At 38.1% G+C, this 25,081-nt stretch overlaps 2 protein-coding genes across 16 annotated transcripts in view; one reads left to right on the forward strand and one right to left on the reverse strand.

Moving 5' to 3' along the window:
• The window catches only part of caskin1 (CASK interacting protein 1), a 111,728-nt gene extending 106,918 nt beyond the window's left edge, over window positions 1-4,810 (forward strand). For all 14 annotated transcript variants that reach the window (XM_051886149.1, XM_051886159.1, XM_051886147.1 and 11 more), the window contains one exon: window positions 1-4,810. In XM_051886149.1, the coding sequence (XP_051742109.1) occupies window positions 1-97 (97 nt within the window). In that variant the 3' untranslated portion in view covers window positions 98-4,810.
• traf7 (TNF receptor-associated factor 7) lies at window positions 4,559-23,158 on the reverse strand. Of its 2 annotated transcripts, none has more exons than XM_051886160.1 (21): window positions 23,001-23,158; window positions 21,977-22,109; window positions 21,822-21,879; window positions 21,458-21,543; window positions 19,371-19,487; window positions 19,145-19,237; window positions 18,846-18,879; window positions 16,158-16,341; window positions 15,920-16,054; window positions 15,619-15,836; window positions 15,447-15,520; window positions 15,304-15,352; window positions 15,092-15,219; window positions 14,925-15,007; window positions 14,678-14,717; window positions 12,800-12,916; window positions 12,278-12,400; window positions 9,299-9,418; window positions 9,040-9,171; window positions 8,839-8,958; window positions 4,559-6,897 (listed from the first exon to the last, which is right to left on the reverse strand). In XM_051886160.1, the coding sequence occupies exons 2-21, from the start codon at window positions 22,070-22,072 to the stop codon at window positions 6,883-6,885; spliced, it is 2,022 nt and encodes a 673-aa protein (XP_051742120.1). In that variant the 5' UTR covers window positions 22,073-22,109; window positions 23,001-23,158; the 3' UTR covers window positions 4,559-6,882. The 2 variants fall into 2 exon arrangements, with proteins under 2 accessions (XP_051742120.1, XP_051742121.1); XM_051886161.1 differs by lacking the exon at window positions 23,001-23,158 and adding an exon at window positions 22,789-22,943.
• Between the last annotated feature and the right edge of the window lie 1,923 nt (window positions 23,159-25,081).

Consider the following 25,081-nt stretch of genomic DNA (forward strand, 5'->3'; position numbering starts at 1 on the left):
CTCATTGATTGAAAACAAGAGCACAGTGAGCATCCTAGACGACATCGGCAGCATGTTTGATGACCTGGCCGACCAGCTGGATGCCATGCTGGAGTGAAGAGCACAGCCTGTGTCTCTGTGGCACAACCTCAGGGCCCCGGGAGAGCACAAGGGCACAATGACCAACAACATACCCACCTATCCCTTTCTAGTCCTCATCCCTTGCTCCTCTCACCCCCTTTTTTCCTGCTCCTTCCCCATTGTCATGAAACACCCGTCTCTCCTCTCTCCCTCCGAGTTGGTTTTGCACAAACCCGAGCTGATGTACCTCAGGACTGGGCAGAAGGCCATCCAGGGCTTTAAACATCAAAGACAGAGCAGAGGGTGGAGAGGCAGAGGTTGTGTTTTAATACATAAAGCTCAACTCTCTGTCTGTGGAATATCTCTATCTACCATGAGCAATGAGTAGTAAAATAATAATATGAAAACAATAATAACTGTATATGAAATAATAGTATGGTATGTGTACATTGTAAGCATGAGGAAAGTTTGTATCTATAAAGAAAAAAAATCTCATAGTGAGAGTCATGCATTAGTACAGTTATATATATATATATATAAATATAAATATAAATAATTTATGTTTTTATTTCATGTTCAATGGTACATACAGTGTTGAAACATTAAGAAATCTATAAAGTTTGATGACAGATATGTGGATTTTTCTATGACTATAATGAAGTTTTAAAACAAAACAAAAAATAAGGCTGGCTTAAACATCTTGTATGTTTGGCTGTGCTCTGCTGAAGAGTGTTGTGGGCTGTGTTGAATGTAGTGACTGAAGTGGCTGTTTCACCCCCTGCTCTGTGCTTGCTCTGGGCTCCCGCTCTGTGCTGCTGTGACCCATATGTTTCCATATACTTTTTGCCTGTGTGAACTCATACATTCCTGCTCCTGCACAGCCTTCTTCCTTTACCTTCCCTCTTTTTCTTCCTGCCCTCATCATGTGCAGTGTCCTGTGTGCCTTAACATGAGAGGTGACCTCAGTGCTGCTAACACACACAAGCAAACAGTTTCAAGCTGAGATAGGCCAGGTGTCCGTGGGGCCTCATTTATAAAATGTTGCATAGAAAGCGTCCTATATTTGATCTTACGATCATTTCTCAAATGTGCGTACATGTGATTCAGAGAACGAACGTACATACAAAAAAACGCATATGCCTCTCTTCCAAATGTGAAATCTATAAATGATGTTGAAATTATGCACAGCTTAATGGATTCAGATCTCCATCTTGTAAACGCTGCCTAATTAATGTCATTAGCATATAAAAGAGCACCAGTCAACGTTCAAATCCTTGAGAATGGCGAGCGGAAAGAATTGCTTAGATTACCTGCAGTTCTCCGACTATTTGCCACAAGGAAAAGTGCATACGTCTGCTTAGACCTAGGCTGCGTCCAAAAACCTAGGTAGCTGACTTGCTGCCTCACTGCCTTATCAAACAATGACTTGTAAGGCAGCGTTTGTGCATGAAAGCACCTCATGAAACGGGTTTCGGACAGGCTTCTGAGGCAGCATAAGAGTTTAATGATCTACAGCAATATAGCGTGAGCTTTGGTGAGAACTAAACAAATATTTAATTACTACAGTAGTAATTTCTCGCTAGAAATGACAACAAAAGTGGAGAATGTTGGTCAAAACTGTACATTTACTCACAAACTGGCCAGCAAACGCAACTTTTGGACGCCATCTTTATTTTTCTAGCTCAACTGTCACAGAATGGAAAGCACAGGATTGTGGGATATCAAAGACAGCAAAGGATACATCTATGCTGCCTTCAAAAATCAAAAACAGGAAGTGAAGCTAACATTGAATTCAGACGTGCCTTGATGCCTTCCTACCTTGAATGTGTCCTCCGAAGGCAGCATTTTCCAGTTTTCGGACGCAGCCCTAGTCTCGCGTAGCCAGACCTTCAGACTGACGGCAGAAGGTCTGGACTCTATCGCAGCTTTCATTGGCCACCCAAGAGGACGTTTGACTGACATGTTACGCAACCAATCCGAATTTGTAGTCATGAAAATGTAAAGTCGATGTCCCTACAATAACAGACCGAAGTGTGTCTAATAAATTATTCATTCAATAACGTTGTGCAAGTTTACTGCAACAGTGGAGCTGCAAACTTTACACACTTTTGAAAATCCAGCATTTACTCAATCCATGAGCGGGTTTGGTGTCACGGCATTTGTTTCCAGGCGTACAGTTAAAGAACGCAACATCCTATAGAATTCAGCCAACCAGATGATGACTTCAAAAATCCTAAAGCGTTTCTAGTTAAGTGTGTCATATGCATCGGCCCATGGGCGTGACGTCTGAGGCTGAGACTACCTTAGACCCTGACATGGCACTAAGCACTTTTCCATTTTTGTAAATATGAACGTTGGCGTGGATTTTAGCGTACACACTCTCTAAGATCAAATCTGTGCATACGCATGTTTTACAAATGAGGCCCCAAGTGAGAGGCATTGCCTTGTGGGAAGGGAGGGGCCTGTGTGCTCTGATTTGGCGAGGCGTGACCTCATCCTTGGACATCCCCGATGCTTTAGTCATCTGCAGCAAGGTGATACGCAGTGTAGGCCTTGAAGTCAAAATGAATAGCCAATTTACTTCCATGATGTAATGCAGTTCCAGGCAATATAGAAAATGCTAGAAAAAATACAATGGGACTTGATTCTGTTCTTTGGCAGTTTATTGGATGGTAAAAGTAGGCACTGAATACCAAAATAGCTATTTAGCTATTGATTAGCATATAGCCTGTGCTCTCTGAGTGAAGATTAAGACAAACTCATTTTTTCTTAGGAATAAAGTGTCAATAAATTGTTCACAACAAGACCAGGATCGTGCATTAAGAAAGTAAATCGGTTCATGTTGACTTTTACTACACGAGTGACCTCAGAAACACAGGCGAGAATGAGGTAGAGGGGTCCAGTGATGGTTGATGGCTTTCAGAAGGTGGGACGTCAGGAAGCACAAAGTGAGAAAGTTGCAAATGTGTATGTGTGTGAGTGGCATAAAACAGCAATCTAAAAGAAACATGCATGTAAGATGTTATGGACTGACAGTGTAGTGAACTAACAAGGATTTTGCAAATGTTAATGTGGCTTGAAGTTTAGCATTTCCACCTACCCTGCTCTTGAGCTCGGACAGGTGTGGTTCCACTGGAAGCCTGCATGCAGTCTAATCTCAGTGGCTGTTAAAGGGTGTGAATGTACCATGGTGTGCCTGCTTTGTATTGCATTACCCCCAGTATCATACAGACAGACATTTCCTTAATGACCAAAGTAAGAACATTAGTCCAAGATGCAATTAAGCTTGGGTCCATAACTTGTTCTGAAAAGCATAGCAGTATCTAGGTTAAACATTCACAGAGAATCGCATTAAGTGACTTTAAAGGGACATTTTAAGGGGGGAATGAGTGACGCTTTTACAGTTTGGTCTCTGTGGACATGAGATGTTTCCAGATGCCATGTTCTCTCATTCACGGTGAGGGCACAATTCGCTGTTATGACAGCACCGGTCACAACCAAACCTCTTGCAAGCCTCTGAATGTCATTATTTCATTGCCAGCAAACTCACAGTCTCTCATTAATTAACCATCTTTGTTGCCATGACAATCTGCCTGCTCATTATTAGAATCGTCACAGTATCAAAATGATCTTAAATGCAATTTAAGAAAGGGCCCAAAGGTAGGGAACACGAGAAAGAGAAATAGTTGTGTATGCTTTACACACGTTCAGTAGTTCCATATATGCTTAATCCCTTCCCCGGTTCTCAGAAAGAATATTTGTAATATTTAAGTTATGAACAGAGATTATTATAGATGTTTTCAACAAGTATTTGATGATGCAGCATCAAGAGGGCTTGTTGATGAAACTGCAAATATTTGAGACAAAAGTTTAACGTGTCTTCTTGGCGCAAAGTGTTTTAAATGAATTGTAAATGGTCATTTTTTTAGAACTCCAGTTTTCTTTTTTAAGGTAACTTTTTGTGATAAGTTTTTTGACTGCCATGTCTTCAGATGAAATGAGTTGTATATTATGCAATGTTACGTTTTTTTAAAACATGTATGTGCCTTGCTTTAGTTCTTTTCATTTTGACTTTCATGTTTAAACAATGTGTAGGGAAATATGTGGCCGGTCTCAGCTTTTGTCCAGCAGATGTTCTGAATTATATCCCTTTTTGTTGTGGTCTGCTCTGTGGACAGAGTGCAGATGTCTGGCATGGGAATGGCTTTTATAAAAGCTTTATCATGCCTATCGCTTCAAAGGACTGGGTGTCGATCCAGTGTTAATTGAGTTGTTACAACCCTGTCCCCCCTTCTTCTGTGTGTGTATATAGCTGGTTGTTTGTCACTGTGAATTCATCCTTTTTTAAACTTGATTTCTCCACTTTAAAGCTCTCATTCCTGTCAGTTTCTTATTGTCATGTTTGCTTGTTTTTCCTTTATTCTTTTTTAATACCAGAGAAAAAAAAAAAAAAAAACGATGGAAAAATATTGAAATTCTGAAAACACTGAAGTCAGACTTATTGTTGGTGCAAGATGTTATTTAATAATGAAAGCTGTTTTAAATTCCATCCTATTTGCAGAGACATTATATATATATATAAAAAAAAGAAAAGAAATCTGCACTGCTCAGTGCGTGCAGGCTGTATATTGTGTTGATGTTCTGCCATTGACTTGTATGATACCTGCTGTGACTGGCATTGGGAACAGTGGTGTGCTTGCAGTGACTGCATCAACAGCCACCTGCTCTAAATAAACATTATATACAAACACTCTCATAGCTGTCCAATTACTGAACACCAACAAGGCCAGCTGGAAATTGCTTAACAGCATAGTGTTTCATTAGTTCACATACATAATGCAAAGCACTTGTCAAAAAAACAAAACTAAAAAGCTGGTACCAAAGGGCCATACATCCCTTCACAGATTCACTTAATGTAACTGTTTATGTATTAAGGACACTAGAGGGAGTCAACGGCACGTTAAAGATAGCCACTGAATAAAAAAGACTCAAGCTCACTCAATACAAGCATTAAAAATCTGTCTTATGTGTTTTATACAAGAAACTGTTTTTGTAGTTTGCATTTGAACATTTTAAACACATCCTGTCGAGCTTAATGAGGGGAAAAATATGGGAACCACACTGCTGAAATCTGTTCATTACTTCCATAATTGTCCTAAATGTGTGGAGCCGAATTGAGTAGCTCCATGCCACCAAAAGGCACTGTTATATCCAAAATAGCAGCTGTTTTTTTATGCCTTTTGTCTTAGATTAGTATCGAATTATCTAGTACGCTATCTATCGATTTACACACGAAAGACATTTTGATAACCAAACAGTTTTGGTGCCCATTAACTTCCATTGTATAGCCAAAAAAAGAGAAATCTCAAAATACCTTCTTTAAGGGTACGTTTACACGACAACGATATGCTTAAAACGGCTAAGTTTTTCCTTTGAGTTTTCCGCGTACAGACACCATTTTCAAAACGATCCCCATTCATACGAATCCGCGAAAATGACTAAAAACGCTGTATTCTGCTGGCAAGCCATTAGATGGCGATGAAACACTAAAGACTGAACATGTAATGCGCATGTGCAAGACGTCGTCGTTTTCAAAGATGTTTGTTGTTTACACGCAGACCGTTTTCAAAAGTTTGCGTTTTCAGGCCTCCAAAACGCCGTTGTCGTGTAAATGAAAGGCCAAAACGCATAAAAAGTTTTCCTTTTTTAGTTGAAAACTGTATCGTGTAAACGGCCCCTTATTTTCCACAAAAGTAAACGTCTTGTAGGTTTGGAACAGCATGAAGGCAGAATTTTTACTTTTGGGTAAACTGTTCCTTTAAGCTAAAAGAGGAACTCAACCTCAAGTTGAACGCAACATTGTGTTCCCCTCAGTGTTCCTTCAAAGTAATGCTGGGATGCTCCGTGATAGTGAATTGTGCGCCTTACACTTAAACTAATTAGAACTTGCTGTTCAAAATGATTTAGTAACCAGCATACTGTAAAAGTCTTACTAGCTTTGCATGGGCAAAATCTGACTTCCATGACAAACATGGAACCATGCATGAAGCGGTTGAGCCTTTGGTAAGGAAACATTGCATTATTTACACAAGCATGATGGATGATTAGGTCATTACACCGTCATACAAAAGGTTTCACGTCAGTCAACAAGCGGTTAGAAAATATCTGAGCAGTTCTCAGTTGGCACTGTCAAATCTTAGATAAAAACATGGGCACTGTGTTGTCAATGCTCTGCTGTTTCAGGCCCAAGTTGGTTTAGTGTAGGTCTTCATTCAGCCCTGGGATGATGGTCGCTCCATGCATCTCCACTGGCATCAGACTGAAGCTTAGGCACTCACTTAGTCATGAGACTGTGACTCACGAAGATCAAAAGTTCAACAGTCATCGCAGCAACATTTCCGTGGTCTGCTGGGAACATGAACTTGGACTGGATTCAGCTTCATTTGTAGTTCAGTTGAAGTCTTACCAAATCTAAATCATACTTTTATAGGAAATGATCTTATTTGTGTATATAAAATACTGCGTTGTCATGTTGGCTGCGCTCCGCTGGGTGTTAATAAAGACTGCCGGGTTCTGTTTGCTGTCAAGACGCGTCCGGTACATGGAAAGCAAACACCATCATCCATCCAGCACATAACTTCTGTCTAACATTTTACTGCAAAATTCACATGGGTCAGATGCCCGAGTCCACAGGGTCAAAAATAAAAACATCTCCTGTCCGATGTATGTTGTAATGTTCTCATAGATAAGTCTGTGCATCAGAGTTCATGTCAACAACAGAGTTGATTCATGCTGACAACTAATAATGCTCAGAGATGATGTTTAGCATGTCCACACCTGAGGAAAGGAAACAGAACACGCTGTTAGAGCTCATATACAGTGAAAGATCTCATGCCAGTAGAAAATGGAGGTTCATGGAATAGTGTAAACAGTGTTGCTCAGCTGCATTTAAAATAGTCTTTACAAAAAGTAATGGTGTAGTGTGACTAAATGTGTCAAATTTTAATAGAATGTTTAGGCTCAAACTTCTGTTCATTACTATTTTCATAGTCTATTTTTTAGTCGTATTTATAGTAGAGGTGTAACAATACACTTGTATCAAGAGTTCAGTATCGCTATTTGTATCGAATCGTGACAATATTTTACGTTACCGTGATTTTACGATTCATGATATCGCTATATTTTAAGCCAAAATAAAGAAGATTAAAAAAATATTATTATTACTTTATCATCATCATCATCATCATCATCATCATCAGGACCCACAAATATTCCCCCATTGCATTATTATACAATATATTTAACATATATAGTGGTTTAATGTAGTACTGTAACTGAAACTCCGTAAACTTTCATTTTTTCTCATGCAGTACTCGTACTTTCAATGCAGGCATTCACTGGAACTCGACAAGCCGCACACGCTCAGACTCTCCCAGTGCTCGCTATGTCCCGCCTCTCACACTGTTAATGCACTACACATATAAGTATAAACCATCTAAATCACTCTGAATAATCATACTACTAAAACGTAATGTTGATATGGTGATTTAAAATAGGGCTGCACGATTAATCGCACAACACGAAAAATAACATTGAACTTAAACGCGATTATGAAATCGCAAAGGCTGCGATTATTTTTTTATGCGCAACTTGTCAATGAAGTATGGCTCTAAATGCTAATCCATCGAAAGCACTGCGAGTTTGAGTCACTTATAACGTACATTTGAAAAAGCAACACGCGTCAAACATCTTTCCAGACATGAGAAGCATTTATTAACATCTTGTCCAACAAAAGACAACATTTAATAACCTGTTTTTACTCCAAACTCACTTCGTAACGACAGTTGAGCATTCTTCTGGGAGATGACGTGGCTTCTTACACAGAATAAGGCAGTCATGTGTTTATTAGTCATGTTTAATCAATCAAAGTGTTTCAATCTTCTGTTTATTCAGCTACAGCGATATGACGCATGTTATCTACTTCTGCGGCAGGGCATATGTGGAGTTTCTGCGCAAGAGCGCCCTCTGGCTTTCAGATGGAGAAGCATTTACTACTGATCACAGAGCCATACAGCTCTGACAAGCTGCACGTGAAATAATCGCAGCCTTTGCTAAATCGCGTGCGGTTTAATCGAGATAAATTGTGCAGCCCTAAAATCATTTTTGCGCTTTCACTTTGAGGAGTGCTGTTCCGGTCAATCACAGTTCTAATCTCAAGAAAGCATATCAAAAAACTGTAAATGGTTGGTTCATCCAAAAATTTAAACTCTGCATTTACTCACTCATGTTGTTTTCATGTGTCACTCAAGTATTTGAACGTCCGTGTTTACTACAATATGTGCGTTGTTGTAAATCTGTTCATCATGTAAAGCCATTGTGTCATCGATGCCTTCATGACATTTTTTTTTGGAACTTTTAAGTTTTAGAAAATTGACTTTAAATGGAGAAACGGAAATCTCTCAGGTTTCATAAAAAATATGTGTGTTTGGAAGTTGAACGAAAACCTTAGGTTTGAAATGACATGAGGCTGAGTACATGATGACAGAATTTACATTTCTGGGTGAATTATAAACCGTATAAACACAGTAAGCTGAGTCTTGGCTAAAACTAACTATATCACGAATCATATCGTTTACATCAATACATATCGTCGCATTTTTATATTGCAATATCTCGATATAACGATGTATCATTACACCCCTAATTTATAGTGTTACATTTCAATGCTGGCTACATTTTCAAAGCAGTATCCCCAAACTGGTTGTAAGAGCCTCTGACCTTTACTGTGCTGTCTACAGCTCCAGAGAACAGTCTTCCTCTGGATACAGCGAGTGCCGTCACGCTGCCCTGGTGCCGCAGCAGAGTTTGGGTGCAGATCATGTTGTCCATGCTCCACACCTGCCCAGGTAAAACAATCAATGCATTAGTGGTTTCACAAATTCCCCTATTTCACATCCCATACCCAAGCCTGTTCCTTACCCTGAGAGAGCGATCATAGGAGGCACTGAACACTTTGGTCTGATCGGGGGTGGAAATAACGGCCAGGGCATACACTGTGCCCACGTGGCCTGTCAGAGTCCGCACCTGTTCTTTGGACTCAATGTCCCAAACCTAGTTCATAGGGAAAGTATCAGAAATCACAATGTTAAAAATGTCCTGACATTTCCAGGTTTTCCATGATCATTACCCTTGTATGTAAAGCCCTGCAGAGCGTAGAGTAGAAATTAATACTACTTACATGAATGAGGTTCTCATAGGTGCCACAAACTATATGGTGGTTGGTGACTGCAATGGAGTACACACTGCCTCCAGAAGTCTGGAGCACATGCACGCACTCCAGAGAACGGATGTCCCAGATCTGAGGGGACAGAGCATACAGACCATTTCACAAAAATCCATTTCATTTATTCACACTAGATAGTATGCAAGTTTTGCATGAAATGTTAAAGAATGTGTTAAGATTCACTTAAAAAAATATAACAATACATAAAAATCAATTACTGGTGGAGAACTACACTACTCAAAATCCTGTAGAAAGATTCTCCTTGGATCAACCAATCAGAGATCTTACTGTTACCATGAAGACGAGAAAAGTGACAAAAAAGCTCAGCAGCGACCGCCCACTCAGTGGAGCAGGGGAATAATCCAGTAAGTGTCCCTACACTGTCAATATAAAATAACTTATTTGTATATATTTCAATGTTTAGCAATATTTTTCAAATGTATTGTATCTTGTACTAGAAGTCAAAAGTTTAAACTTGTACCATTATTTTTTTTTAATTAATATATTAGATATATATTATATGATATATATGTCATTTGCAATGCTTTGTGGGATGTCTGTCGTCAATGTTTTGACCTTGTTTTTGTTTCCAATTTTCAAATATTTTTGTTCAAATCAAACGAATGCTTGAACTCTTTATTAAAGAATTTTTTAATCCCTACGGAAACCGTGAACAGGAAATACACTTCCGGAACAGTGTTTGTGTTTATTTTTTCTCTCTGTGAGCATTTACAGAAGCCTGAAATCTGCTTCCTGCTTGCAATCTCTGGAGCCTTAATTAGACAACTTGAGACAAGCAGCTCGGGTTTATCCATCTTATCTGGTTTTAAAAACAACATGGAGAGCTGCTTTTTTTTTTTTTTTTTACCAGTTAGACTGAACAATTCAAATCTGAAATAATAAAAAAAATGTTCTTATTTAGTACTGCCCTAATGAAGCTATCTGACATAAAATACACAATGTGCATATATTCCAAAATAATTTACACAAGGGATCCTGTTCAAAAGTTTTCAAATCATCGTTTGAGATATATATATATATATATATATATATATGTGTTTGTGTGTATATATATGTGTGTATTATATACACTGTGTTGCAAATTATTAAGCAAGTGATATATCAGGAGAATTTCACTACAATAAACATTCAGATTTTAGTTTTTCAAAGAAAGTGTTTGTTTGTTTTATTTCTCCATATCTTTTTAGATAACTGGTATCAATCTCAGACAAAATAGTTTGCCAGGTCTACTTAGGTAAATAGAAACCCTACTTAAAGAGGTTGTTCCACATTATTAAGCAAGTCACAGTCCTCATGCAATATGGGGAGGAAGAAAGATCTTTCTGGAGTTGAAAAGCATGAAATGGTGCAATGTTATGTAAAAGGAATGAAAACAACTATTATTGTGTGAAAAGTGAAAGTAAATTATCAAACTATCATAAGATTTGTGAGTGACTTAGAGCACAGCAGAACTTAAGGAAAGTTTCTGTCAAAAAAAATTGTTATATTAAAAAGGACATCTATATATATAAAAAAAAAAAAAAAAAAGCTGGTGTTGAGCAGCAAACAAGTATTTGAAGCTGCTGGTGTCTCTGGAGTCTCAAGAGCCTCTCCATGCAGGCTGGCAGTTGTGCGTAAAGTTGCATTTCAGCCACTCCTAACCAAACCTCACAAAGAGAAACATTTACAGTAGGTTTAGAAATACATGAAGACTCATTTTTAAATAGTTTTATTCACTGATAAATGCCGTACTACAATGGATGGTCTAAATGGATGGATTTCTGGATGGTTGGTGAATGGCCACCACGTTTCAACAAGACTGCGACGTCAGCAGGGAGCTGGCGGGTGATGATTTGGGCTGGAATATTGGGAAGTGAGACGGAAGGTCCCTTTAGGGTCTTTGAGGGTGTCAAAATGACTTCTGCAAGATATGTGGAGTTTATAACTGGCCATTTTCAGCTATGGTATAAAAAGAAGGATAATGCCTTCTGATATACAATGCACTATGCACTATCCCATGCTACAAAAAACACCACAGCAATAAAACTGTTTGAAAATGTATTTCTACACCCACTGTAAATACTTCTCTTTGAGCTTTGGTTAGGAGTGGCTGAAATGCAATTTGATACATAACTGCCAGCCTGCATGGAGAGGTTCTTGAGACTCCAGAGATACCAGCAGCTTCAAATACCTGTTTGCTGCTCAACACTGGCTTTTTTTCTTTTACAACTGTCCTTTTAATACAATTAACTTGTTTGACAGAAACTTTAAGTCTTGATCTGACCGAGTTCTGCTGTGCTCTAAATCACTCACAAATCTTATGATAATTCGATAATCTCCATTCAGTTTTCACACAATATTAGTTGTTTTCATGCCTTTTGCATAACATTGCACCATTTCATGCTTTTCAACTCCAGAAAGATCTTTCTTCCTCCCCATATTGCATGAGAACTGTGACTTGCTTAATAATGTGGAACAACCTCTTTAAGTAGGGTTTCCATTTACCTAAGTAGACCTGGCAAACTATTTAACAAACCTGTCTGAGATTGATACCAGTTATCTAAAAAGATACAGAGAAATAAAACAAACACTTTCTTTGAAAAACTAAAATCTGAATGTTTATTGTACTGAAATCCCACTGATACGTCACTTGCATAATAATTTGGAACACAGTGTACATTCAATTCCATTTTTATGACTGGATGGACTCTTGTGATTCTGTCTGCATTTTCATGGAAAGTACTATAAATAAATAAATATAAATATATATAAATCTCTTTTACATCTTTTAGATCTCACGGATTCTGCAAGGAGTATGTAAACTTGTGAGCATGTGAGAACTGACCATCTTATTACTCAATAAACCTGCAGATTGTCCTTTATTATATTGTCTGAGCGTTCCTGAAGCAACTGACAAAGCTGAACACTTCTAACCTTTATGGTTTGATAAGATCCACTGTACAGATGATTCTGAGAAGCAACCAGAGCTCGAACCCAGTGATTCAAGCCAGTCAGTTCCTTCTTTAGCTTCAGCTCTGTGCCCACAATATCCCACACCTACAAATAGAGAAAGAAAGATGTTTCATCAATTAAAGAACATTCAGAATTGCCAAACTGGAAAGTCCCAGAGAGATGAGATCACTCTACAGTTATCCTCCACTCCCTCATTCCTCCCACACATCACCATGGTGATACGAGCACAGCGTGTGCTTTTCAGACAAGATTTCAGAGCCAAGTAGATCTAATTCTGCTTCACTTGTGCCTCAGTAAGCCAAGTCAGTGCTTTTCTCTTCTCTGCTGGAGCACCGACCGCATCCTCTACATCGCTTAAACTCCAAACAGCTAATGTGCACATCAGCAAATGGGGCAGAATAAAGCTCAATATTAGCTGCTTGATTGGGCTTGTGTCTGCAGACACGCATGTCGCACATCTTTTCTACAACAGGCGCAACTGACCTTAATGGCTTTGAGAGAGCCGCTGAAGAGCATGTTGTGAGAGGACACCAGAGTGCACACAGGGTTGTCATGTGCCCGAATAGTGTTCACTTTCTGCAGGGTCTGGATATCCCAAACCTGTGGAAGAGCAAGTGTATATCTGCATTAGATGCACATGAACCGTGTCTTGAATAGGGATGTGCGAGACTTGTCGATTAAACGATGCTGCTGCTGCTGCTAGTAGAATTGGAAATACTATTAGTTTATTTTATTTATTTTAATTTTTTTTGCATATTTAATGTTTTGCTTTACTTTCTTACAAAGGCTACATTGAAATTACCGCCATGTTAATGTTACATTTTAAAATTAATATATTATTTTGAAAATTGTATATCTGTAGCAGAAAACTAAATTTAATTTTACCTCAGATTTTGCAGGCGTTTGTTTTCACTCGCGGCGGGTTCAGACTTCAGAGAAATGTCCACTCGGAAGATGTGCAAGGTGAGCAGGTATTTTGTGTATTTTTCTTTTATGTCATATCAAACTAGTATATAATTAAGCTTGCTACTACTGGTTATGCAGGACAATACGGTATGAAATTTAATATCAGATTAAAGGAGAAACGTTCTGAATGAAACTTACTTGACACTTGAACAGTTGCTACATCAACATCCTAACAAAGAGAATACGCTTAAATAATGTACAGTTGTCAGTACACGTCATTTGTAAAGATTTCATACATGAGAAACACGTGAGAAACACTTTCACGCAAGTGGTTGCTGTGGTCACAAACAATACCTTAACGTGCTGACTTACGTGGACTAACTTTTATTTGAGGCTTTTATTATAGGCTATTAGGTTTGAACTTATTGGTCTTGCGCGGTCTATTGATTTAGTTGATTTGAATAAATATGTCTATAATGGCTAACATTGCTTAAAGGGTTAGTTCACCCAAAAATTACAAATTCTGTCATTAATTACTCACTCTCATGTTGTTCCAAACCAGTAGGACCTTTGTACATCTTCAGATCTTTTGATGAAATCTGAGAGATTTCTGTCCGTCCATTGACAGATATGCAACTACCATTTTGACGCTTCAAAAAGTCAATAAAGAGATTGTAAAGCTAATTCATATGAATTGAGTGGTTTAGTCCAAATTTTCTGAAGAGACTCGATTGCTTTATATGATGAATAGATTGAATTTAGGCTTTCATTCACATATAAACATTGACCAGCAAACACGAACAGAAGCTCAACCGAACCTGCTTGATGCGCGAGAACAAACCTCTTGCAGAAGCTCAAACGTGCTGCGTAACACATGATAATGAACCTCATTGGTTCTTGCATGTCAAGAAAACATGCTTGAGCTTCTGTTTACCACAACTGATGTGCGAATTGATGAAATTTGGACTAAATCGCTCGATTCATATGGATTAGTTTTACCTTTAAGTGGTAGTTGCGTAGCTGTCAGTGGAGGGATAGAAAACTCTCAGATTTCATCAAAAAGATCTTCATTTGTGTCCTGAAGAAGAATGAAAGTCTTACAGGTTTGGAACAACATGAGGGTGAGTAATGACAGAATTTTCATTTTTTTGGGTGAACTAACCCTTTAAGTGAACGCTCAAGTTTAATATACAAGGATCACAAAGCAAGGCAAGTACATAGCATTTTTCGGACCTATTTTTAGCAGCATTCAGTATACGATTTGACTGTTCATAGATCAAGTAATCTATTTCAAATGGATCACAAATAGATGTCTCCGTGGGTTGAGGGTTAGACTATTTGACTAGTCGGTTGCAAAATTTTGAACTTTTAAACGTTAATGAAACTAGTCATTGTGCACATCCCTATTCATGAACAGTTTGATTCCTCTGACATATGCATTTCAGGAACACTCACAATGATCGTGCAATCAGCTGAGCCACTGTAGAGCTTGTTCCTGCAGCAGAAAGAAGAAAAGAATTTATAAGATCTCCTGTCCACTTAAAGCCAACATGAAACAACATTTCCCTTTCTAAAATCAATTGTCAAATTTTATGATAGTTGTAAACATTTTATACACTACTACAATGACTGGCAGTGAAAAGTCGTTTAGAGTTTGATGAAAGACTATGAAAAATATAAAAGTAATCCTCAGAATTCTCACCCCTGAATGCACAATGCCAACACTATGCCGTCATGGCCCTCTAGGGTCTTCTGGCACTTGTATGTGGTGCATGTGTCCCAAACCTATGATGAGCATAGAAGTACAGAAGATTTATCTGGATGAAGAGGGATACTCAGGGACAGATTGCTGATGGCAGGTGGAATTACCTTGATGGACTTATCTGATGACCCACTAAAGAGAAGATCACCGGTAGAATACACACACAAACACCATACCGGACCCTGGTGGCCCACAAAGGTACCCTTGCATTTGAAGATCTGCTGAGGGTCGTAGGCTGCAAAACATTTCATACAGTCAGATGATGACATTTCATTTTATTCCCAGAACTGAAGAGTATAAATGAGAAAGAGACACTCACAGCCCAGTATACCCATATTGAGCCTGGCATTGATGTGGGACAGTTCATCCTGCAAAAGGAGGGATGAGTTAGAAAGCTCTTAATACTGGAACACCAAAACTGTACGTCTCAATTTGGCAAAACCAGAGTGAAAATAGACCAACATTCAGCATGGAAGCATCTCGTCGGAACTCCATCAGATCTTCACTGAGCTTGCTCTGATTCTCATCCAGCACATCTGCCACATTAGCACAAGAAAGCAAAAACAATTTGAACGTTCATGCATCTTTTGGCTTAAAAACAGTAAGCGGTTAAGAATTAGCTTTGTGTCCTTACCGAACTTGAGCTCCAAGTTCTTCTCCAGCTGGTCTAGTTTCTCAGAGAGTTTGCCCAGCATGGAGCGCAGGAATGAGATGTCCTGGTCCTTCTGTGCCAGTGTCACCTGCATCTCATGGAATCTGTCATCCGTCTGCTGGAGAAACTCCTTCAGCCCCTCGAACTTACACACCTCCAGGTGCGTCTCATATGTATCCTGATTCCCAATAAAGGTGCAACTGGAGAGAAATCGGCAGAGATAAATTCAAGGTTCATCTACGGAACTAAAGGAAAGAATGTTAACCTTTCCAAAATTCCATACCCATATTTAGAATGAGGGCACTTGATGTGTTCACACTCTTTCAGATGGGCCTCCAGGTTCATGGTGAGCAGTGGAGGGCAGTTGGGGTTGTTGGGACAGCGAACAGGTCTGTAGTCGCAGCTCACTTCATGTTCTCTGCCACACAATACAGAGTCGTTACGCTCCCTTTAAACGAATATGTCGCAACAACAGAAATCACAAGCTGACCTTGCGAAAGGAAATGAACCTGTATACTCACTTCCTGGTGCTGAGCTTGATGGTGAAAGGACAGCCAAGTGGGTCAACCTCAAAGGCACCGGGCTTGCCTGAAGCAGCTGGCCGGCAGCCGTACTTGCAGTGGATGAAAAGCTCACCGATTTGCTCAGCCACCGCTATGTTATTCACTACCACTGTGAGCTTGGAATTGTCCACAGGGCATTTCTCTGTGGAACCACAAGGTTTTTGGCAAAACAAAATAGTTACTCTATGTTAAAAAAAACAAGTCAAATTAAGAGCGTGAAATTAAAGATCCAGCACGGCGAGGAAATGAAACAGGAACAGAGCTAGAGACGGTCTAAAATTATCTTAAAGCCACTCCTGCTAATGGCAAGCAAATTTAGAAACTATAAATAAATATTCAGAAACCTTTCAGAAAGTATTCAGACTTCTTACTTTTTTCCACATTTTGTTATATTGCAGCCTTATGATAAAAATTACAAACCCGTTTCCAAAAAAGTTGGGACACTGTACAAATTGTGAATAAAAAAGGAATGCAATAATTTACAAATCTCATAAACTTATATTTTATTCACAATAGCTGGAGGACCAATTTGCAACTTATTAGGTCAATTGGCAACATGATTGGGTTTAAAAAGAGCCTCTCAGAGTGGCAGTGTCTCTCAGAAGTCAAGATGGGCAGAGGATCACCAATTCCCCCAAAGCTGTGGCAAAAAATAGTGGAGCAATATCAGAAAGGAGTTTCTCAGAGAAAAAATTGCAAGTTATCATCATCTACAGTGCATAATATCATCCAAAGATTCAGAGAATCTGGAACAATCTCTGTGCGTAAGGGTCAAGGCCGGAAAACTATACTGGATGCCCGTGATCTTCGGGCCCTTAGACGGCACTGCATCACATACAGGAATGCTACTGTAATGGAAATCACAACATGGGCTCAGGAATACTTCCACAAAACATTGTCGGTGAACACAATCCACCGTGCCATTCGCCGTTGCCGGCTAAAACTCTATAGGTCAAAAAAGAAGCCATATCTAAACATGATCCAGAAGCGCAGGCGTTTTCTCTGGGCCAATTCTCATTTAAAATGGACTGTGGCAAAGTGGAAAACTGTTCTGTGGTCAGACGAATCAAAATTTGAAGTTCTTTTTAGAAAACTGGGACGCCATGTCATCCAGACTAAAGAGGACAAGGACAACCCAAGTAGTTATCAGCGCTCAGTTCAGAAGCCTGCATCTCTGATGGTATGGGGTTGCATGAGTGCGTGTGGCATGGGCAGCTTACACATCTGGAAAGGCACCATCAATGCTGAAAGGTATATCCAAGTTCTAGAAAAACATATGCTCCCATCCAGACGTCGTCTCTTTCAGGGAAGACCTTGCATTTTCCAACATGACAATGCCAGACCACATACTGCATCAATTACAACATCGTGGCTGCGTAGAAGAAGGATCTGGGTACTGAAATGGCCAGCCTGCAGTCCAGATCTTTCACCCATAGAAAACATTTGGCGCATCATAAAGAGGAAGATGCAACAAAGAAGACGTAAGACAGTTGAGCAACTAGAAGCCTGTATTAGACAAGAATGGGACAACATTCCTATTCCTAAACTTGAGCAACTTGTCTCCTCAGTCCCCAGACGTTTGCAGACTGTTATAAAAAGAAGAGGGGATGCCACACAGTGGTAAACATGGCCTTGTCCCAACTTTTTTGAGATGTGTTGATGCCATGAAATTTAAAATCAACTTATTTTTCCCTTAAAATGATACATTTTCTCAGTTTAAACATTTGATATGTCATCCATGTTGTATTCTGAATAAAATATTGAAATTTGAAACTTCCACATCATTGCATTCCTTTTTTATTCACAATTTGTACAGTGTCCCAACTTTTTTGGAATCGGGTTTGTAAAAAAAAAAAAATTATTTTTTAACATCAATCTGCACTCCATACTTGATTAATGGCAAAGCAAAAATGTATTAAAAAGAACATTACAAATGTATTAAAACGGAAAAAAATGAAATATTAATTTCTTACCAGCTATGTAAAGGTATTTTGATTTTTTTTTTATTACAAATTTATATTTCTGTCTGTGACTCTGACCATAAAATTATTAACCTCACAAAAACATCAAGACAGAATTTGTGATATATATTCCACATATATTGTCACATTGAGTTCTTGATAGAAAAAATCCTCTAGGTAACCTTGATATATTCTAGATGGTAAATTTTCCACTGAGGTGAAGTTTGTGAATGACAACATATTTTCTGTAGTAGACAGTTTGTATAAGGACTGTCATAATATCAGATTTTCATTACATTTTCACTGTGGCCAAAATAATTCATGATAATGATATTATCCTAATATCTATAAAAATCTAAAAAAGCAAAATGACATAAGGCTATCAGTCAAATTCATCTTTAATTGTTTACTTTGTGTTCTCTTTTTTGGCTAATGAATCACATCAATGAATGAATCATATCACGACACTCATAGTTAACGTCTTTTCTTTGAATCGCTCACATCTTCTCTTCAACTATTGTTCCTAATAGTTTCCTAATATAGTTACTGGGCAACTGTAACTGTTTATTTGTAACTGCATAAATTGTGTTGAGCCCTCACTGTACTTCTTCACAGCTGGCAGAAACGGTCATCATGAGAAAGGTGAAAGCAAGACAAATGCATAGATTAAAAATGCTCTGCTTACCTGAGGTCAAGGCACATCGCCTGCAGAATGTGTGCTGAGGTGACAGAGGAAGAGAAAGAGAGAGTGAATAAGAGCTGAATTTTACTTTTTCATCTACTCAGCTATTTTAAGTGTAATTCATCTCTCAATAGACACTTGTACTGTGGTGTTCAACAGCCTGACAGTGCCGTAGGAAACAGGTCAATGAGGCGTGCTGTTCACGGCCCAAACTGACAGGAAATCAATATATGGCCTGAAACCAGATCATGACAGACAGCCCTATCCTGAGGGAGAGGTGAGGGGACGGCTGGCTGACTCACTCCGCAGGTGGTGATGACGGGGTCCTTGAACACGCTGCAGCACAGCTGGCAACAGAGCTTAACTGAGGGCTGCTCTGCAAACACCTGCGGCTCCTGAGTAAGAAAAAAAGAGCAAGAGTGAGAGAGAGAGAGAAAGTCAATCTGGGCAAAGGTGTATGTCTGTCAGCCTTTTGCGTCACTATGCTAGATCAACATGTGAATAGGAAACAAGATTGCTGACACTTACTGTGTCTTCCTCTTCCTCGTGTAGGGAAAAGGTGGAGCGCAACGACATGTTGGACTCGGAGTGCAGGGAGCGAATCGAGATGGCAGAGTCTGAGCGACGAGGGGTACTGATGGGCGGCTGTAGGGACAGAGTCAGTTTATTTGTATTTTAACACTTTTTTTTTTTTTTTTTTACATTTTTTGAATGAGATGGAGGGTATTCCAGAAAGCAGATTATGTGACATACCCATAAGTGTATGGATAAGTGAACAGATTACCTTAACCCTTACTTCCAAAAACTAAGGTAACAGGGTATGTATGTAGTCATAACAACTTATTCTCTGAACATAACTTGCTCTAAAGAGAAGTATTTATCGCATACGTGCCCTATTGATGAGGCTTTAATGGGCATGACAGATTTTACACAATATTATATTATATAGTTATAGAATTTCTTAAATTATAAATTATAAAGCACTATTATAACAAAGCTATGTTTATTTTATTTTAATCTATTTATATTATTCTCATCTCACACATCATGGATCTGCATTCAACATTTTTTCCCCGAAAGGTATTATATATATATAATAATTTATTTCTATAACAAAAAAAAAAAAAGTGACATCTCACCTTACAACAAAATGTATAAGCAAAATGGCTAAACATAAAAAAGAAGCTTATACAAGCATATTACTACAACTGTTTTTTAATTCAAGCAATATTTTTTTTAATTTATATAATAAATTTTATATTTTTAATATATAATTTTATTATTTAACAAAAACCAACATAACTCCAATGTATAATTTTAATATTTAGCAAAAACAAACAATATAATTCTTGTTCGCATTACTAAAAAACTGATTAAAGATTATAAGTCAAAAGATTAAAAAAATAATTGCACAACCGCCCAGTAGGTGGCAATATGCACTAAGAATGTAAATTGCCATTAAACAAAAGAAAAAAGTAGTATGGCGCGCTTCCCCTACCCTACTATACAGTATGCGAAAAACAGTACACCAAAAGAGTAGTATGTCCAAAGACATAGTATTTGAAAAACAGACTATAGAGAACATATTTTTTTTAATGGTCATGAAGTAAATTCAAATTCAAATATAGTACCTACTCAGTACGCGATTTCGGACATGGTGTTTGCGTTTTCACCATTAACATACTCTGAGTTTACTGAACTTCCGTTTGCATTCACGGAACCGATAATTGCAAGCTAGGTTTGGGTTAATCAACCGAAAGTTATGTGATGGTAAGTTAACCCTCTGCTTTCTGGAATACAAAAAGCCACAGAGTAAGACACGCCCCCTCTTTTTCTAAAATCCCGCTCTATAAAGATACTGTCGATACCACTGTAATCAGGAAAGACATGTTTTACCAAAATCAACAGTAGTAATGCATTTTTTGTACAACAAACAACTGTTTATGTTGCTGAATATAGTCCTTAACTTAATATTCTAGTAACACTTTATTTTACAGTGCCATAGTTACACGTTACTACATGTACTTACTATAGTAATAACAGTAAATTATGCATAATTACAAGTAACTGACGCTAAACCAAACTCTAACTGTAACTCTATAGTAAGTACATGTAGTTAATTAATAGTACTCCGTACTTATTTGAGTAATTACAATGTAACTACAGAACTGTAAAGATATTCTGATTCAACTATCTCAGATTCCCACTTCCAATAAATGGGCTTTCCTGTGAATGTGCAAAATTACTGACAGGAAGAAAGCACCTCAACATCTTCTGATTCACTTAAACTTGGTGGAAAAGCAAATCTGTTGCACCTAGCAAGGCATTGAGAGAGACAAAAACAGCTGACATCTATACAAATATTCACGCTGTGGTGTCTGGGAAAAACTAAACAGTATACACAGCAACTCATAAAGAGTCTAAAAATAATCAGAAAATCAGGATAATTTATCAGATGCATTTATCAAAAACTAAGAACCTCCCAAACAGCAAATCAGCTAATCCAAAAGCCCACTGTGATGCACGTCAATGACAAAATTGTGAGGTTTTTGATTTCCATTGCTCAGTATGTAAATGTGATTGGCTGTTTTGAAAAGGGATGGCGTTGTGATTACCATGCCATCATCGTCGTCACGAGGCGAGTAGGTCAGAGTGCTGGAGGTTGAAGGGGTTCTACGATGCTGTTTGTAATTGGTTTCCGCTGAAATGAAAGAGCACAGTTACAAGCGACTGATTGAACCTTGTTGCTAGGCAAACGCTCACATGGATTTCTGTCCAATCAATGCTGTCATTTTCAACACCAGTAATTACTTTCATAGTGGTTTGAGATACGGCACTCAAAATGTAAATCTTAAGTCTTTATTTTTTAGGCTGTACCATACATATTTTTAAATATTTTGTTTCCCTGAGGACCACTTTTTTGTTTTTAATGACCATTTTCCAGCCTCTAGTCCAAGTATTTCAAGAGACAACACTGACCTTTTGCTACTTGAGGGACTGCAGGAAACGTGGATCCGAAACTAGCTTCCATTTTGGTCTGCATACAAAGATTATGAAATAAGAAAACAATGAGAATTTTTGCCACTGAAGTCTTTACATAACTCAATAAATGTAAATACATATCACATTCTTACCCGGTTGCTGATGTCAGGTGAGGGTACAGTGATAGTGGCACCTGCCACAGATCCTCCTGAGAATCGATCGAAACGTGATGGTTTACAACAGCTCATAATACAGCAAAGCCCTGTGGAAAAGAGCTGCTGCAGCCTGTAGACAAAAGGGAAAAAATATCTTTGTTTCATAATATATATATAACAAAATATTATGGTACACACACAGCATTATTTTTGCTATTATGATACCACATGGAATACCTGTATTTTGTATGAAAAATAATAATAATAATAATAATAATAATAATTTAAAATAAACTAGTAGAAAAATGTGATTAAAATGGTGAAAAAGTTTAAAAAATGGTGACCTGGTACAGAACCCAAGATAGACATCTTATTTATTATTTTGACATTCTTTTAAAATGCAAGTATCCATAGCCACAACTACCCATTCTCGAAAACGTGAAGCTCACTCTTGTTATATACATATTAACATATAAGCTGTGAAGACATTCAGACACATTTCCCGACACAGCGTCAAAACAATTCAAAGCGTTCATCTGTCAAAATAAACAATGACGGAGACTGTATGTCAGCACAACAGTAACATCAATGCTTTTAGTATGTCTAAAAATTGGTGGTCCGATCGCAAAAACGCTGTTAAACTAGACAGCTAACTATGTTTTGAGACACAGCCAAGATTTGTTAGCGGGTGATTGCGAAAAATGGCACTGTCTTGTAAGCATCGGATTAAACGGAAATAAAAACACATCATTTGTTTACTACACCATATTAACAACAGCAAACACGTTAAAGCACAAGCAAGCACATACGTTTGATGATGTACTAGTGATTCGCATGCCTAAAGTGAGCTGGCTAGCTGTGTTGGCTAGCCGACGAAGTTGGTTTTTCGAACAGCTTTAATAAAACATCGGATTCAGCTTTACGAAATGTTGTCAGATAGACCTCTAGCTCTGCTACAGAAAAGACATGATGACAAGATACATCTCGCGAGTCTATTTAGCCAAACAATGTAGGTTCTCACCATTGATGCTAAATCAAAGTCTGCAGATGGTCCAATTTTAATCTTTCTCTCACACGCCCAGGCTCACACAGCAAGGGTTTGTGGGAAATGTAGTGCGGAACAGCAAATACGCTTCATTGTCGGGAATTGACACAAGAAGTTCCTGGAATCGGCAATAAATTATTGAATATTAAAGACGATCAGATATCAATATGACTAAAATATGATTTTTATTGGGTATTTTTCAAGTCACTACACTAAGAGTGTAACGTCAAAACATTTACTTCTGTTGTGGGGATTTTTAATCATGTTAATGAGTCGAATCTTTTGAATCCTGCAGGTTGCGCCACATATGGCTGCAACAATATTTTGTGTTATGAATCATGATTGAGTGATGTAATTGATTGACTCAACTGATTTAACTCCGAGTCGTTTATTGTCTGCATGTTTTGAAGACAATAAAATCACCAAAGCAATTACACGCTTCAAAAACTAGACTTCAAGGAAAAAATGGGCATGGAAATGAACGAGTACGATTCGTTCATTTAAAAGATTCATTCACGAAACAACATTCGACATGCGCGTGTGTAACGTCACGTTACACACTTTGTTAGTAAACATTTTAGTTAGGATTGTAAGGTTTTCATAATTCCATGTACAATTACTGTGTACAACTGTATGTAGCTTACAGTCTATTCTGCATCTACATTGTTTACATTATGAGTCTGGATCTACCATATTGAGTTTATTAGTTAAACGGAAGGGGGTGCTGTTTCCTCAGCTCTTGAGCCTGGACATGAATTCAACTCCTCTCTGTAATTCACATTTCACTCAGCAGATCATTATAGTCTGGCAGCAGAAATGGCTCTAACACTATAATTTAGACAATAATACTCTTGTGTCTACAGATGTTCCTTAAATTCTCCCATGTAGTTTTTTGTCAATTACAGATATTTTAGTGAAATATTTTTGAAATATTCCTTCAATTGTAATAAAATTGGTAAAAGAATTTTAGGAATATGTAATGCACGTGAAAATATTATAATAGGCTACCTATAATTCAATATATAAATTCACAACAATGCTTTGACATTTGTATTGTTGTGCACTTGTGAAGGTGAATGATTTGACCTGCGTGGAGATGCTCCGTTATGCCATTCTCAGAGCCACAGGTAAACCACTTAAGGCCAAAATAAATGCAAAAATATTGTGAATATGTCTAGGCTGCTACAGTCTTGTTTCTTTTCAGCTGCAACCTCCATTACGAGAGCTTACGGCCCCCTGCATTTTCTCTTTGTGTTAAAGCACTAATGGCAGAGCTTCTCATGGACACCCATCAATTTAGGACACATGGGATATATCTTTATCTTTAGAATGTGGTCCCAGGCTATTAAAGGGTATCTGAGTAAATTCTCTTTGATGAAGCATCACAGACTATGAACTGTTGTTCCTACCTGGCACTTAAGATACTCTTTGCACTGTTAAGCCAAAGAATAGCCAGCGGACCCATCAAAAGCTTGACCCCATCGGCAGAGCAGGAAGTTGTTCATTCAGGATCCATTAACCGTATTCAGAGCAGAGCTCCATTATTCCCGTATGCCTGTGCAATAAATGTTGGATGCAATAAAAATAGGATGTGCTAAAGTTAGGACGTAGATGGCTTAAGGGAGAACTGGTCAGTGGCTATTAGTCAGTTTCTGTTTGTGAAACACAAATATCTGAAGAAAACGCTCTATATGTAAAATGCTAATTCAAACTGGTTCAAACATGGCAAGGTTAACTGATACTGATAAAATGTATTGATTACACTTTGAACGCAGTCTCTTTGGGTAGAAAATACTAGACAACATAAATCACTACTCATAGTTTGGTCATGACATAAATGAGTTTGGTGTTACTGTGGAGGTATGGTGGAGGTTTGCAATCAGTGTTCAGAATGTTCAATCCACACAGAAATGTGCAGAAACTGGTTCACCATTAATCTTGTCAAGCCTATATTTAGCACATATGGTACTTTGAATTATGTTTATCTTCAGTGTTTTTTTTTAGCTGTGGTTCACTTTGTTTAGTGACAACAACTTCCTCTCCATCTATGCATTATC

The sequence above is a fragment of the Ctenopharyngodon idella genome, chromosome 3 (genome assembly GCF_019924925.1).
Source record: "Ctenopharyngodon idella isolate HZGC_01 chromosome 3, HZGC01, whole genome shotgun sequence".
In the NCBI taxonomy this organism is placed as follows: Eukaryota; Metazoa; Chordata; class Actinopteri; order Cypriniformes; family Xenocyprididae; genus Ctenopharyngodon; species Ctenopharyngodon idella.

Bases quoted from the DNA above. Each gene is read 5' to 3' on its own strand.
- traf7 (XM_051886160.1), bottom strand. From the start codon at position 22,072: ATGAGCTGTTGTAAACCATCACGTTTCGATCGATTCTCAGGAGGATCT. The intron at 15,837-15,919 runs GTATGGAATTTT...ATTTCTCTCCAG, and splicing joins TGCCCTCATTCTAAATATGG to TTGCACCTTTATTGGGAATC. The intron at 15,008-15,091 runs GTAATTCCACCT...TGCTCATCATAG, and splicing joins CATCAGATAAGTCCATCAAG to GTTTGGGACACATGCACCAC.